Source organism: Acanthochromis polyacanthus, chromosome 13 (assembly GCF_021347895.1).
Source record: "Acanthochromis polyacanthus isolate Apoly-LR-REF ecotype Palm Island chromosome 13, KAUST_Apoly_ChrSc, whole genome shotgun sequence".
NCBI lineage: Eukaryota > Metazoa > Chordata > Actinopteri > Pomacentridae > Acanthochromis > Acanthochromis polyacanthus.
In genome coordinates, this window is record NC_067125.1 from 5,450,872 (window position 1) to 5,468,218 (window position 17,347).

Consider the following 17,347-nt stretch of genomic DNA (forward strand, 5'->3'; position numbering starts at 1 on the left):
CAGACGTGACATGTGGCAGTTCATAAATGACAAATACGGCTAGAAAAGCAGCTTTTATTTATGTACAAAATTAGTCATTATACAAAGATATGAAGTCTACAGGTTCCATAAAATTATTGTATCACATACATAGAAAAATAATTACATCAATTTTACTTTATCACTGATAAATCTGACCAAATGGATCCATCACTGCACTATTTCAGGGAGGAAAAACACCACACTGTAACTTATTGTTTATCATCCACTATATGCGTCAGCAATCACGTTAAACACAGAAGCGTATGTGGCAGTTCATAAATGACAAACACAGAACTATAAAAGCAGCTTTTATTTGTGTACAAAATTACAGTCATTATACAAAGATATGATGTATGTAGATTTAATAAAATTACTGCATCACATACATAGAAAAATAATTACATAATTTTTACTTTATCACTGATAAATCTGACCAAAATGGATCAATCACTGCACCTTAAAGGAACATGGATCTCATATAAAGCTTATATTCTGGAAACAAAGCCATGTGCTACTTCCAACATTATTTAGTCCATCTGGTCAGACATCAAACTGTCACCAAAGATCTGGATAGTAATCCTGATTATTGTTTTATGGCTTTCCTGTAATTTCCTGTAACTGATCATAATGTTTGGTGTGTCATATTTAATCCTACCAGTCTACTGTATGAAATGACACTGGGACTTCACGCATGGAGGGCCACAGTGGGCCATTTCTAACCTCGACTTGGCCTTGAGTGGCCTGGCTTAGTGGTGGGGAGATGTGCGAGGTTAGCGTTGGCCGCCTGCAGAGCTGGCAGATGGGTTGTATGGTGCGATGACACAGAAGACACAGCCTGCCTCCTGGAAAGCCTGCCTCATCTCCACCTAGTGGGACAAACAAAGACTGCATCAGACACACCAGTCTAACACACCCCACCACTGAACTGACCTCTCAGAGCAGGTCCACACCTTAAAGTAGCCAAAATGGCCATCCAGTCTCCCACAAAGTAAGAAGTAACTGAGCAAAGGAGGTGGTGGTTTTGTGAAAAGACACGTTAAGTAGCTGAAGGGTTGTTGCTTCATCCATTGCTGGGTGCTTACGCTGCTCTAATAGGACTTTAAATAACGAGGTACTGCATGGTGAGTTCATTTACTCAGTCTGACCTGCAGCTACATGGTTCACCATGTTTGTGTTTCTTTCTGCTTTTCTTTCCCGTCTCCTTTTAACCTTCATCCCAGCTCTTCCAGGCAGATGGTGGCCCCCTCTGAGCCTGGTTCTGCAGGAAGTCTCCTCCTGTTAAAAGGGAGTTCTTCCTCTCCACCATCAAAGAGAATTGCTGGGCTTTCCATGTAGAAATATGTACGGTATTATCCTTAAATTCTAAGTTGTCATTTATTATGGTATATTAGGATATAATAGGTTAATTTATATAATAAATAATATCCCAGGATTTTGACCTCATATTCAAAATCGTCTGGTAAATTTCTACAATATATTATTGTCCAGGGCTGCACAGTAGAGTCGTGGTTAGCACTTTCGCCTTGCAGCAAGAAGATCCCCGGTTCAAATCCTGGCCTGGGCCTGGGATCTTTCTGCATGGAGTTTGCATGTTCTCCTTGTGCATGCGTGGGTTTTCTCCGGGTACTCCGGCTTCCTCCCACAGTCCAAAAATATGCTGAGGTTAATTGGTTACTCTAAATTGTCCGTAGGTGTGAATGTGAGTGTGATTGTGTGTCTGTATATGTAGCCCTGTGACAGACTGGTGACCTGTCCAGGGTGTCCCCTGCCTTCACCCGAGTCAGCTGGGATAGACTCCAGCACCCCCATGACCCTAGTGAGGATAAAGCGGTGTATAGAGAATGGATGGATGGATGTTATTGTCTTAATCCAAACATCTAAACTAGTCTGGTAAATCTGTATAATCAAATTATATTATACAGTCTGAATCTTAGTTTTTTTTTAATTACACAACTAAATTAGTATTTTATATAATACTCCAGAGTCTTAAAATATTTAAATTAGTTACGTAAATGTGTATAATAAACAATACTGTAGGGTTAAACGTTAGGTAAATTCATAATGCTAATCTTATTTCTCTGCTGAAAGCCCTCAACAGCTCTTGTTTTAAACATACTATAAAAATACTGGTGATATGACGTGGTTTCATTATTCCATTTTACTCATTAACTTAGAAAAACTCTCCCAGAAATATTTCAAGTCAGAGATATAATTGTTTGATAAAGTCTTTTCACTAAGCTTGCAAACGTTCTCCTTTTCCTTCAAGCTCTAGGAATATGCAAATATTTTTCATTTTAATACTGTAACTACTGGGTTTAACAGATGGAGCTGAAAAGTAATATTAAGTGAAACAGACAGATTTACTATGAACCAAAGTGTCAGTTAAGGCACCCATGACACAAACAATGTATTTCAGTAGTTGGATAATGAACCAGACATTGGATATCCCTGCAAGAAAACACAAATCAAAGTGACAGAGTTGATCTTTAATTGAGCAGAGGAGCTGAAGACGATTTCTCTTGATTACATCAGAAAATAGACTTGGATTTAGAAGTGTAAGATTCTGCTCTGACAAGAACTCACTGATCCGTCACATCACAGAACATTTTTACTGAGGCCAGTTTCTGAGTACAAAAATATAAAGCAGCTCAGTTTGTTTGTAGTCTGTAGCCTTACTAGGACACAAAGTGACCAATGTACCATTCAATGAGTAGAATAACTAAGACGCAAGAGTTTTAATATGAAGCTTCACAGCCGTAAACTCAGATATCTTACCATTCTCGCCGTGTCCAGACATAGACCCACTACAGCCCCCCCACTGCCGGGTAGCTTCACTGCTGATCCAAACTGCAAGAAACAGCAGAAACTTCATGAATGCATGAAAGGAAAAAAGCCCTGCAGGCACAAACAGTTGGTGGTGGAGAAAACAGTGTTAAATAAATTGTGTTCTGGTGGGAACAGTCAGTGAAAACCTCTCAGCACCTACCTGCCTCGCCAGCTGAACCATCTTCAGATTCCCAGGACCCAGACAGTCATCAGTGTAGACAGACCTGCAGGATAAATTGTTAGCTGAGAGTATCAGTGTAATACGGAAGCTGCAAACCAAACGTGCCGTTTACCTCCGCAGCTCAAAGTTCTGGTCCATCAGTCGTGCCAGACAGCTCCAGTCTCTGTCCTTAAGAGCCACCCTGAAGGGAGAAATATATTCAGTCAGTGCTAAGGTCACACCAGTTTCACCTCTAACTCTCTGAAACAGCACAGACACCAACAGTAGGCACGTTATTGCCAGCAGAGCTGCAGCAAATAAAGCCTCTGGCTTATCTGTCAGTTCACCGTGCAAAAGTTCAACACAACACGTCAAAGAGCAGAATCCTCTCTATGACTTTTGTGAAGTCCAGAAATAATTCATCACAAGATTGACGTGACCTTTTCCCTAATGCATTTGGCAAAGTTACTACTGCTGTTGCATAAATTCTTGACTTAACAGCAAGTCCTGAAACCAACCTAGCCTGATCAGTGAGCTCAGCAAAGCTCTTCATGGCCTCCACGACCGCTGTCTCCCCTGTGGAAACACGGGAAACATGTTCAACAACCAAACCACTAGTTCCAAAAGTCCCTGAAGGAATAGCAAGGCGTAAATATGCATGTTGACGAACAAGTTAAATAGAGAAAAGGACTGAAGAACATTTTGTGCACACATAGAAAACTAAGATTTTTTTTCTCTCCTGCCCCATGAAGATCATTTTGTAAGATTAAAAATGACACTGAATGAAGAACGAGAGTCTCGAGCCGTGCTAGTGGACATAAAGGTGTTGGACCATCATGTTTGGTGTTTTGATGATGGTGGGGCAGAGTGCTATTTAACACACTGGTCCAAAATCTCCCTCTAAATCTGTAACTTTGACACAGAGATAGTTTTTTCAGGGTTTAATCAATGACTGCAGAGGGACTTTAAACTCATAGTGACAGTCGAGGAAAAGTCAAAGATCACCAGAGTCTGTAGGATTCATTCTCTGAGAACAACGGGTGTATATGCCAAGTTTTGCTGCAATTAATTCGGCAGTTGTTCATATATTTCAGTCTAGACCAGTAGAGAGGACACACTGACAGAACAACAATGCCTTCTAAACGTGACTGATATGATCATGAGCTTTTCAAACCAGGTTAAATACTGTGTGACTGGAAGGCGTACCACTGAGCCAGCGCTGTCGGATGTTGCTGTGGATGCGTCCAGAGTCACTGGGGTCGCTCAGGTAGGCCAGCCAGAACAGTGGGAGGTTACTCATGTCCAAAGGTACATAGTTCCCTGAGAATGGAAAGATGCACTTAGTCAGCACTGTCTCTGATTGGTCCTAAGTTCATTCTGCAGAACTCAAACAAGGAGTCTGAGCAGAAGAAGAACAAGGAGTCCTGTGACAGATGGTGTGACCCTACAGAGTCAGTATGAGATTACATGAGTAGACAGACTAAATCCACAAAGTTCTCAAAGTTGCTGGTACAACCTATGTGCCAAGTGCTTTGAAAAACAAGGAGAAGTGGTCCAAAACATGGCCACACCAACACCGTATGCAGTGGCAGCACTTTGGATGGAAGTAACCGGTGAATAAAACATATTCCTCACTTTTAGTGCCTAAAACGTTTCCGTTGCACAATACTAGATTTGTTTCATCAACTTCATCATGTGCTGACGGACAGTGATGTCAGTACCGTAGCCCTGCTCCTCCATGAGCTTCTTGCTGAAATCCATGTAGACTAAACCTTCATAGACCTGCAAAAGACAAAGGGACACAGGATTCCTGTCACTGTAGCGGTAGGACCTTGTGAAACGCTGACAGACGCAGCGTGTCACTTACCTGCACTACTCTGTCCTGCAGACCAGCAGTGATGAACAGCTCATCTGTCTCCACGTTGAGGATGAAGTTGGCTCGGACCGGTTTAGGCAGATCCTGCAGCATATGAATGAAACTAAGCAGCAGAAGGAACAGTGACAGACCGATGGGAAAATCAGCTCTGATGGCTTTGCTGACACCATGAGATGGGGATCCTTACGCTGTCTGTGATGTTGTAGAATTTCATAAGACACTTGAGAGTAGCTGAGACAATAGCACTGTGAAAGGAGAAGGTTGGAAACAAGGTAATTATTAACAACATCTTTAAATTAGACATTATAGACAAAAAAAAACCATCAAAACTATTTACCTGCTTCCAGCAAGGCCCTTGATTTAAACAGAGAAATAGCAGCATCATTAGAGTGTGCTTCATAAAAGGGAGGCATAGTTCATTACTGTATACGACGACAGTTTGACATGTCACAGTGTGAACTTTTACTCTGAGAAAAACAATCATCTGAAAGAATCCTCACCACTTGTCGAGGAATGTTGGTGTCGTACTTCAGTGTGAAGTTCTGCTTTGTTAAAGCAATACTGCAAAAGAGAAAGCACAGCAAATGGTTGACGTGGACCTCAAGTACGTAAAAGACTATTCAGTGTCTGATCCAGAAGTCCACGAGTAAGCACCAAATGTACAGAAAAGGGCTTTTACTTCATGTCTGCTTCTAGTGGCTCAATAGGCCTGTTCATCTCATCTACTGTGAAAAATCACTTCATGACAGAAAACAGTGATGGTGGAATATAACTAGTAAGTACATATTATCAACCTCTGTATTACTGAGAACAAATGGGAGCATTTCAGTCTGTTTTCAATGTAAATTCATGAGTTCCGAGTGTTTTCTAAAGTCAAGGGCAGGTCAGAGCTGTCCAGGGCGAGGGAAGAACATGCTACAGGTACTGCAAGAGGTAAGAAGGGGGACAGACAGCAACAGGACGGGTAATGAGCGACAGATGTATGCCAAGAACAGCAGCTAGTTACTTATTGCAGCCTGTCCTGCTGATCCTACCTCTCACCAGCATGGTGCACAGCAATTTATGTCAAACCAGACAACTTTTTTCCACTGTAACTGGATAAAATCAAAACAGACATGATATAAATACCGTTTTTCTGCTTTGTGAGGACATCATCGTGTCTGCTGGCCTTTGTAAATACAAGTCCATAAATTGCTTAGCAAACATAGCAAAAACCCAAGAATCATCATGTTTTCAAGAGCATATTCTATGCACATTTACAGCTTTATATTTCTATTTTTTGGGGTCTACTATAATATCTTCACAAGGTTTACTGTAAAAAAAAAAAAGAAAAAATTCTCATACTGTACATTGCTGCAGCGCATCCTCTCTGCCTGAAATGCTCCATTTTGCGTCCCATCTCTTTAAAGCTTACACATCAGGAAAAGCAGTACATCAACATGATAGGAAATACACACTGACTCAGAGAAGAGATGGGTCAGGACATTGGTGTCACTTTCATGTCTGTAAAACAAATAAGATGCTACATACAGTTAGCTTAGCATAATGACTAGAAGCTAAGGAAAACAGCAAGTGTGGTTCTGTCCAAATGCAATAAAATCTTCCTAGCAGCACATCTACGACACACTAATTAACATCCACCTACACCGCTTGATCCTCTTTAGAGTCGCGTGGGGCTGGAGTCTGTCCCAGCTGACTTAAAGTGAAAGCAGGAGACACCTGGACAGGTAACGGTCTGTCACAGGACTAACAATTAGGGCTGCAACTAACGACGCGTCAACGAATCGTCTGAGCCAATGACGTATATATATAGCGCATACGTCATTGGCCTGAGCACGACACGTCATCAAAAGCGGAAGTGAGCGCGCAATGCAACAGAAATCACCGTCCGACCGGAGCACGGACGGACATCGGCGCTGCATCGTGCGTATATTATGTATCCACAATCACACTCACATTGACACCAAAAGACAATTTAGAGTTCTCATTTAAAACCTCAGCATGTTTTTGGACTGTGGGAGGGAGTCGGAGGATCGAGAGAAAACCACACATACACAGAGAGAACATGTAAACTCCATGCAGAAAGATTCCAGGCTGGGGAAGCTTCTAGCTTCAAAGCATCAGTGCTAACCACCAAGCCACCCCACTAATTAACATGACGTATCAAATTTGTACTTAAAATACAGAAAATTCTTGTAAAACCATGAATTCTACTTGTAATTAATTATTTACAATTTTGTACTATTTAAATAAATTATCTGAATTCTTCTTTCACAGCTGGTAACTTATAATCGATTTTCAGTTGGAAAGGACAGCCTGGATGTTAGATGTCAACAGAGGTTTTGCTACAAAGTGTTCCAGCAGCAGCAGGTAGAGGGGATACACCAGAACTCAGCGTTTTCCAGCACGTGAGCTGCTTCTGTCCAGCACCACAGAAGCACATCTAGCTTTGGTCTACAGTGTGCTGCAGTGTGATCTCACCCTTGTTTGGAGCAGAACTGGTAGAACTTCTTACATGTAGCCTGCAGCAGCCGCAGACCTCCCAGGTACCTACAGCGAATAATGAAGACAAAGATTTAGAAATCCTCCGCATTACCACCTCTGTCCTGTGTTTTAGCTCTAAACTCGGCGCATCCACACCCTTCCTTCCTGCTGATACAGAACAGATCCTGCAGGCTGCCAAACTCTGTGGGGTCGTTGAGTGGATGAGGGAGCAAAACCTACAAAAAAAAAAAAATCATGACTTTGCCACAGCAGATCCTCAAAGAAGATCTTTTATTTTTACATTTTACAAATGTGTGTGCATGTCTGAGTTACCAAAGTCTGGCTCTCCACCAGAGTGACCTCGGCCCAGAAGTTCGAGATGCTCATAGCAATGGTTTTCCCATTAAAACCATCTGAGGGATTCCCCATTAATCCGACCCTGTCAGTCATCAAACATGTGGAAATTAGATAGGACAGGAGGCTTTTATTTGAAAGCTGGATGACTACTCCGTCAAGGAACGCAACAGAGTTATGTGTCGATCGGGGTTGGTTTGATTGTCTGTCAGCAACATTACTCTGAAACAGACCAACGGATTTGGATGAAATTTTCAGGGAAGGTCAGAAATGACACAAGGACCAAGTGATTAGATTTTAGCAGTGATGCAGCTTATAGTCTGGATCCACGGATTTGCTAAAGATTTCTGGACTGCAAGATAGCGACACAACATTACTGTAACCATGACAACAAGTGAACGCTACATCAGCTGTCTGCTGATGATCACATGATTGTGATCCTACTACAAATACACCACTGTGGACTTATCTGGACTTATCCATCAGAAATGATACAAGGAACAACTGATTAAGTTGTGGGGGTGTTTCTGAGTCCGATCAATTCCCGCCGCCTGTTACATATTTATGATTTGGTATCCGGGCTGCACAGTGCCGTAGTGATTAGCACTTTTGCCTTGCAGCAAGAAGATCCCCGGTTCAAATCCTGGCCTGGGCCTGGGATCTTTCTGCATGGAGTTTGCATGTTCTCCCTGTGCATGCGTGGGTTTTCTCCGGGTACTCCGGCTTCCTCCCACAGTCCAAAAATATGCTGAGGTTAATTGGTTACTCTAAATTGTCCGTAGGTGTGAATGTGAGTGTGATTGTGTGTCTGTATGTAGCCCTGTGACAGACTGGTGACCTGTCCAGGGTGTCCCCTGCCTTCACCCGAGTCAGCTGGGATAGACTCCAGCACCCCCCATGACCCTAGTGAGGATAAAGTGGTGTATAGAGGATGGATGGGTGGGTGGATTGGGTATCCGTACATAATGTACACATGCATAACACACACCTGTGCTCAGTGCAAGGTCATTGTGTTTGTGGGTACGTCTATATTAAATGGACACATTCTATGTTGCCGTGAGTTCTGTTCATCAATAACTAATAAACAAATGCTGTATTTCTGAAAATGACACATGGGGGAATGAACAGCCTTGACGGAGTACTGCGCACTCTGAGTGCTTCTCTAGTTAGAATAATTGTGAGTTTCCCGGTGAGGGATCGATAAAGTTTATCTCATCTTAATCCACAGTAGCGTGAACTAAATTCATGTGGAGTAAATGTGTGATCTTACCTGGCATACGAGCGGCATGTGATTGGAATAGCAGAGTTGTTGTGCTGCTTGGTGGAGTAGCAGGTGAGCCACTTGGTGTAGTCTGACAGGCCCTGAGGCGTCCAGAGGAAACACGCAATAAGAGCACATTTTAATAGGAAAGGCAATTAAAAAAGTTAACTTCACACACAAATCAGCTGTAAAAACAATGAGGACCCTAATGCTATTCAGCGACTGCTTTCATCACTGTGTTTGCTGTGGTAACAGTGGAATCATTAACCAGTAATTCCATATTCAATAAAGCTGCTTTACAGAAGCAAGAATGCTTAAATTTGCAAGAACAAGAATGTTTTCCCATATTTTTCAGTTTAAACTGAGCAAACTAAATGAATAATAGTCATTCATTGCTGGCTTTTTAACGTATGAATTTGAAGAGGCTGATGCTGCGTGGAAAGAAAACCAGCTGCTGAACAGAGGGAAGGATACAAACCACTTGTCCAATGAGCTGGAAGCCAGTAGGAAGCTTCATACCAAACACATCGAGCTGCTTCTCATTGATGAGCCACTCCTGAAGAGGAAGGAGCCATAAAAGGTTATTACTTTATTGGCTGGTGATAATGTGCTGATGTCATTTAGCCTGAGCAGAACGCAATTACACATAACCTACGGCAGTCACAAACCGATCTTTAGGTTTGTCCTAAGAATAAATGACTACAGACTTAGCTTTGTTAAGGATTTTGAACAGAACTATATGGGCAAACACCTGTCGGCTATACAGTACAGTAATGGCATGTTAGGCAGAGAACTGAGTCACATTCCCTTAAATCTGAGCTTCTCTGTTCTATGCTTTGATAGCTGTACACCTGGTAGTGCACATTAGTACAAACTATTGGTCTTCACCATGCTTCTAAACAAGCTGAGAAGCTCTAAAACGAGTCCAGCAGGGCATCTTTAGACACGACGAATCGCGTCACTCCACCGCACTGAAAGCTTGATGGGTGTGCAGCGACACAGTGTCACAACAGCTGGTTGAGAAGCGCTCGATATCCAACAGAGACTTCACTCCTCTACAGTCACACAAACACTGACCGGAACTGACTAGACGGATACTTCAACCAGAGGCTGCTGGCTCCTGGATGTCACACCAGAACAACATGAAGGCTCATCCGGAAACTGCCGCTGGTATGATGAAAACTTCACTAAAATGTATTTCTGAAAACACCTGAGACGAGAAATGAGCTGCAGAGTCTGAAGTATCGACGTGATGGATCCAGTGCTTATGTGCCATAAGAGTTCTGTGTCCTGAAGTAAATATTGTCACAGATTTGTCGTATCTGTTTGCCGTTAGCTCTGCTCAAGCCGTGCTCCTGAACAATCTAAGCGAGCGTGTGAGAACCTGACGTACACAACATTTAAACGTACACGGCATAAACAAAGAAAGCTTTATGAAGGAAGAGGCTGGAAGGAAAAGGAGATGATTTGCAGCTCTGTAGAGGGTGGCGCAGGAGCAACACCTCAGTTATAAAGGACTGGACAGAAAAAGGGCACGTGACTGACTCTGCACCTGCCTGAACTACCACAAAGCTCCATTATATGGAAAGAAATCCCCATGAACATTTAATTTTCATTAAGACCCATGAAAAAAATGCTAAATGACAGATGGCATTAAGTCACTGAATTCAGCAGAATGGAGGCTGGACTGAACGTGAGATCAGTTTTCTATTGTCAGTAACTTGTTTGTGCTGGAAAATTCAGAGTTGTGTGAGTATGTGGGAGCTTTGATGAACAATATAACATGGAAAAGTAGCCAAAGCTTCACGTTAGGTAAATCTGAGGAGTTTAGTTCCATCTTGAATGACCTAACGAGAACAAATGAACGACACATGCTGCTGTAGCATCACTTACGAACCCAGAATCGCCCAAAGGACCTGTCTTTGGCTTGAGGCTGCAGGTTGAGGAAGTCAGACATGCAGGACAGCGTGTCTCTCTGGATGCAGTAGAACACCACACTGGCCAGCCGGGATGTTGTCCCGTCCTGCGGTTTCTCCATAAACCGAGTTATCCTGGTTAAAAAACAAAACATCAAACCAAATCTGCCACACAGTCCCATGTACCAGTTAGTGTCAGAAACAAGCTGAAACGTGTCTGCTGAAGAAATCTGTCATGTGTGGTGGATGAACTTCACCTGTTGGTGTCCGGGCAAACCTCCACGATGCCTCTCGAGCTACTTTTCTCACTTTCTTCCAGCTCGTAGTAAATGATCAGCTCTCCAGGCTGCAGCACGGACACAGCACTGGGTTAATACAGGTACGACTCATCCTACAAAAATCACCAACAACTATGCCGACTAATTTGGGTATCACTCTACACAGCTTCAGCAGCACGTAAAACACGGAACAAGCAGATTGTTTATGGCAGGAGACCATGAAGGAAGCCACTGCTTACTATAAAGAACATTGCTGCTCAAAGTTTGCAAAAGACCACATTCCACTGCGGTGTTGGCAAAATGTTTTGTGGACTAATGGAACAAAGGACACACAGCACTACTGGTGTAAAAATGGCTCTGCATATCATTATGAAAATATCATCCCAACTGTAAAGCATGGTGGAGGAAACATCATGATTTTCCAGCTTGCCAGTTTCTGAAGGGAAGATGAATTCCCAAGTGTATCAAACAATTCTTCAGGATCATGTGAAATGTCTGTATGTCAGCTGAAACTCTGCAGAAGTTGGGTGATGCAACAGGACTGACCCAAAACACCGGAGAAAGTCCACAATAGAATGGCTACAGAAAAACAAAATCCTCCTTTTGGAGTGGCCCAGTCAGAGATGCTAGAGAATGACTTGAAGAGAGCCTTACACATGAGAAGTACAGCAGAGCTAAAGCAGTTCTGCCACGAAGAATGGGCTAAAATTCCTTCTGAATGATGTGCAGGTCTGATCCACAGCTACAGGCAGCACCTGGATGAGGTTATTGCAGCCAATGGCAGGTCAACCAGTTATTAACGCCAAGGGTTCACTTACCGTTTTGAATGCTGTATGAGTGTGTTCAATAAAGACATAAAAGATCTGATTTTTTTGCTATTATTTTACACTGCAAAAATTCAAAATCTTACCAAGTGTATTAGTCTTATTTTTAGTCAAAATGTCTCATCCCACTCGATATGAGATAAATTCACTTAACAAGTGACATTTCAGCAGGATAGAAGGACTTGTTTTAAGACGATGCATCTTAAATACTTTAAGTCAAACAATCTTGAAATTATCTTGTTTTAACCGTTGCGTCGTCCTGCGGGTCACATTGACCCATTTAAAGTTTGAAAATGTGGAAAAATATATATATTTTCACAGTGAAAACTTCCACATTTTCTAATTTTTTGGAGGAAATTTTTGAATATTTTTGGTGGAAAAAAAGAAAAGCTAAAAAAAGTTTCTTTAAGAACATTTGGGGGGGGGGGGCCGGGGGAAATAAACCAAAAACCAGCAAATTTCAAAAATATTAAAAGTTTTACTGATATATATGTAATCACTTCGATATTTTTAGTATTTTTTGGAAGATTTTTTTTCATTTATTGAAATTATTTACAATTTATTTTTAATTTTATTTCTTGCCAAATTTGGGGATTTTTTTTAAACTAGAATTTTTAAAGGAATTTTCTTCCTGAAGATTTGAAAAATTTTTTTAATAAATTTGGCAAATATTTTGCTGAATTTTTGGATTTTTTTCACACAAGGCAAAAATATTTTCTGGCGCCGTAAATAAAGACAACAGGAGGGTTAAGACACATAAGCTTGACAATCCTGGTAAAATATAGCTTCAAATAAGATTTCCCAGCTAATTTTAATATCTCAACATTTTAAATACATCTTATTGCAAGAAATCTTACCAAGACATCTTTCACTTGTTCTATTGGCAGATTATTTAACTTATTTCAAAGTAAAAGTTCCTTGTTCTTGTTTTGAGAGGAGCATTTTTTTCCAGCGTAGGCATAATTTATTTGTCAATGCCGCTGATTTAGATAAAGATTAGACCACATTTTCTGACTTTTCTTACCACTGCATTCCCTCTGGCATGGGAACAACCTGGGATCTTCCAGGAGGAATCAACCAGGGATCAGAACACCTGGGCTAATGCGCTGTAACAGCTGCCTCCTTGACTGAAATCCTCAAACAGCGGCAGATAATGGCATGGTATTCAAGAGTGAATAGAACTTGCTAACTTAAATTAATTTTCCTGGCAACAACTCCTTCATTCATTATTTAACTCAGCTCTGCAAAATCTGCTCCTGCACCACCTAACTGGTGCTAGAGAACATTTTACAATGGATACCAAGAAACAGATCAGGATCTGTTGTTCTATGTCAGCTAAAGTGAAACACGAGGTCCTGGTGCATGCTTGTTTCGAGGTAAATGACATCTAATTGTAATGTGAAAATCTCACCTTTGACCTGAAGAAGCGAATCACTTGAGCAATGTCAAAGTTCTGGTCTGCACACAGCATGTCTCCGGCGATCTGCTCACACAGAGAACAAGTGCTAATCACACAGCTGACAGTGATGTGAGCGACTGATTATTGTTGAACCACATACCACCACGATGTCGTCCTGCAGCTTGCGGCTGCGTATGACCAGTTCCAGGTCGGCCACGGCACCGAGACGGTCCTCCAACGTAGTGCTGCCATCATTTATCACATTTTCCACCGGGAAATCATTAGCTGTGGCCCAGCGCTCGTAATGCTTATACCTGCTCAGTGTGGAGAACGGGAATAGAAGGAAAATAAAAGCAGCTTGGACACCGAACTGTGGCAGAATTTCAAAATGAACAGCAGCTGGTTCATACAACAGTTACAACTCACTTGTCTGCATTAGTGACCAGATACACTTCTGTGAACAGCTGTCGCCTGGAGACAAAACACACATGCCGTTAAAGGAACCACTAACAGAAGAGCAGCAGAGGTTAGTCCTGTCCATATTGGGGTCGCTCTTACGTACATGTTGACGGTTTCCCACCAAAAGTCAAGGATCTTTTTTCCTCCTGTGCCAGGAAGCAGGGCCTTAGGTACCCCGGTCAGGTGGCTGTACAGGCCTGTGTCATCATTCTGGGAGGGAGAGGATTCAAATACAGGCTACACATGACTGGAGTGACAAACTACACATTGTCAGTGTGCTTCAAGGCCCGACGTGCCGTTTTCAAGGACACCAGTTTGGATTTTGGCCGAACTAACAGCTATTTGCTCTATATCAACAACGTAGGTGATGCTGAACAACTCTGTGAGATTATTCATAGTATACTGTAAACTTTTTATAGTCATCCAAGTTTTTATTTAGTGATTTTTTTATTTTAACAATGACATAAATAAGTGACAAGAGATAGTAAAAGACCGTGGTACAGACAGAACTGTTCATGCTTTGATCAGCATTTTTACCAAAACTGGGCTGCCCCTAAATTTTTTCTATTTTTCACTGATCAGTATCAAAGCCTGTACTACATCAATCAAGCAGCTCTTGCTAACGATCATTCTGCAGGTCTCTGGGATTTTGCTTCTCTTTGTGATGATCTCCAGGTCTTTGAAGTTGAAACTTCCTTACACCACTCTGGTCTTCAGTTCACTCCACAGATTCTCAGTGGATTCAGGTCTGAACTCTGCTAATTATTTTTTCACCACTTTGGTTGTATGTCTCAAGTCACTGTTTTTGTTAGAAAGTTCATGCCGTCCAAGAACTACATTTTCCCCAACTTGTGGCATACTCACCACCATGCTAGATTGTGGTGATGGTGTTCTTGGAATCTAAGGTTTCTCCTGTCTTACACCTAGCCCTGTAACCAAACAACTCTTCATCTCATCTGGCCACAGAACTGTTGACCAAAAGCTTTCTGTTTTGAAGTGAAGTCCTTCTTCATCTTGTTGCTACCTGAACCTCTCACATCTATCAGGATGCTCTTGGTGATGATTCTTGAATTCTTCTTTGCCTTTACCACCACATTCTTGCCAGTGCAGGGGTCACTTCTGGTTTCCTACAACACCCTTTGAAATTTTTCATTGGTACTTGAAAACCCTTGAATATCACTCTACATCCTTCACTGTCTTGTCTTGTGATGGACCCCAATAGCAGCTCACCAAGTTCTTTGGTTTAAATCATAACTTGTAAAGGACTAGAAACTGAATTAACACTGCGATAGTTTAAATTCCTCCAAGTCCATTCAGCACCTCCAAGTCCGAGGCCATGGTTCTCTGCCGGAAACTGGTGGATAGCTCCCTCCGGGTTAGGGGGGAGTTTCTTCCCCAAGCGAAGGAGTTCAAGCATCTCGGGATCTTGTTCAAGAGTGATGGGATAATGGAGCGTGAGATGGACAGGCGGATTGGTGCAGAAGCAGCAGTAATGCGGGCGTTGTATCAAACCGTCATGGTGAAGAGGGAGCTGAAAAAAAAGGCGAAGCTCTTAATGCCCATCTACATCCCAACCCTCACCTATGGTCATGAGCTCTGGGTAGTGACCGAAAGAACAAGATCATGGATACAAGCGGCTGAAATGAGCTTCCTCTGTAGGGTGTCTGGACTCAGCCTTAGAGATAGGGTGAGGAGCTCAGACATCTGGAGGGAGCTCGGAGTAGACCTGCTGCTCCTTCGTGTCAAAAGGAGCCACTTGAGGTGGTTTGAACATCTGATTTGGATGCCTCCAGGGAGACTTCCTTTGGAGGTTTTCTGAACACATTCACCTGGGAGGAGACCCCAGGGCAGACGCAGAACCTGCTAGAGGGATTATATAGCTCATCTGGCCTGGGAAAGCCTTGGGATCCCTCAGATAGAGCTGGAAAGCGTCAGTGGGGGGAGAGTTGTCTGGAATGACCTGCTTCATCAGCTGCCTCCGCAACTCGACCCGGATAAGTGGAAGAGGATGGATGGATGGTTGGATGGATGGATGAATGGATTAAATTCACTATAAGCATTTCTAAAACAACTTGAAACTTATTGGTCAAATTAATATATATATATATATATATATATATATATATATATATATATATATACACTGCAATTCAAAATTTGGCTATGAATAACTAGTTGTTAAACTGCATGCGTCAAGAGTGAACTTTTTTAATTTAATAGCTGGTAGCTGTTAAATTATCTACAAATCACCAAGATACATTAGATCTTTGTATGCATAGAATGTTTCTAACCTGAGGTTTTAATTAATGTCAAATGGAGCTACTGGAGACATTACTTGTACTATTTCACAACCTCAGGATCATATGAGGACTCTCAAAAGGCTTAACACGCTCCGCACTCTTTGGTAGTGGACACGCCAAACTTAATGAAAGAATCTAGCTCTGTTGTCTTATCGTTCTGTCTCGATAAATACCCTTACTTATTAAACCGATAAAAGCTGCCGTGTCAAGCATTACATAGGCAACAATAATTCGGCACACACGTTAAATCAAGAACTGGCACGGAATTTTACTAAACCTCAACTTTAGGAAATTCCTATACCACAACGCTCTGTAAAGGGCGGTGAAGAACAGAGTGGGGTATTAATATAAAAAATGTTATTTATGGAAATAACATGATGTTTTTGCTGTTGTGTAAGAGCCGAATGCTCTAAAGTATCGTTCTGGTTTCACAGACATCCGAAGTGATAACCTACAGGTGCAAACACAGCCTACACGTAAAGCAAGGGTGAATTAGCTCTTTCTTCAATGCAATTCTGTACAGTGGCCGCTTCACAACTAACCCTGGACTTCGGACTGCTTTAAGTTGTGCTGCAAGATCTAACCGACTTACCTTAATTTGAGTCTCCAAAACGGTGCCATGACCGGCTACCAGCAGTATACAGATCATTGTTGCTTCTCAAATACTTCTGGTGTTTCTTTGAAATGAACGGGTTCAGACTGCAGACGTCTACCAACCGAGTGTCGGCTAAAGGTTCTAAATGACAGGGTTGATGGAGATGTAGTTCCGGAAAGACCCTTCAAAATAAGACACTCAATTGTAAACATGTAAACGTGCATACAGACATGGAGATACAGCGCCCTCCATAATTATTGGCACCCCTGGTTAAGACGTGTTGAAAGCCTTCAGATAAATTCAGTTTTCATAGCAGAAGCCTACTCTCACACTGGAAATTGTAGAAAAATGTATTATAGGAGAAGATTAGGTGCTGTTTTGTTGGCAAAAGGGGGTTGTACAAAGTATTAACATCAGTGCTGCTAATAATTGCGGCACACATGATTTGATGTAAAAGAATTATTTCTAAATGTGTGATTTTTTTTTTCCCCCACTGAATAAATGCACTTCAATTAAAGGTTGGATTTTTCTCTTTTTTCCATTGTGGCCTATATTATTTAGAAAAAAAAAAGAATTTATTAGAAGCTAAAGAAC

At 41.9% G+C, this 17,347-nt stretch overlaps 1 protein-coding gene across 2 annotated transcripts; it reads right to left on the minus strand.

Annotated features, from left to right (window-relative positions):
- Positions 1-40: 40 nt before the first annotated feature.
- gkup (glucuronokinase with putative uridyl pyrophosphorylase) lies at positions 41-16,926 on the minus strand. Of its 2 annotated transcripts, XM_051957722.1 has the most exons (24): positions 16,751-16,898; positions 14,723-15,389; positions 13,962-14,068; positions 13,826-13,870; positions 13,560-13,713; positions 13,412-13,483; positions 11,156-11,244; positions 10,880-11,033; positions 9,461-9,538; positions 8,992-9,083; positions 7,701-7,806; positions 7,524-7,603; positions 7,365-7,433; positions 5,384-5,444; positions 5,221-5,237; positions 5,071-5,128; positions 4,875-4,967; positions 4,729-4,789; positions 4,214-4,327; positions 3,526-3,583; positions 3,141-3,209; positions 3,008-3,071; positions 2,797-2,868; positions 41-887 (listed from the first exon to the last, which is right to left on the minus strand). In XM_051957722.1, exons 2-24 carry the CDS (start codon positions 14,726-14,728, stop codon positions 792-794), a joined length of 1,815 nt encoding a protein of 604 aa, XP_051813682.1. In that variant the 5' UTR covers positions 14,729-15,389; positions 16,751-16,898; the 3' UTR covers positions 41-791. The 2 variants fall into 2 exon arrangements, with proteins under 2 accessions (XP_051813682.1, XP_022063560.1); XM_022207868.2 differs by lacking the exon at positions 14,723-15,389 and having other exon boundaries at positions 16,751-16,926.
- Positions 16,927-17,347: the final 421 nt, after the last annotated feature.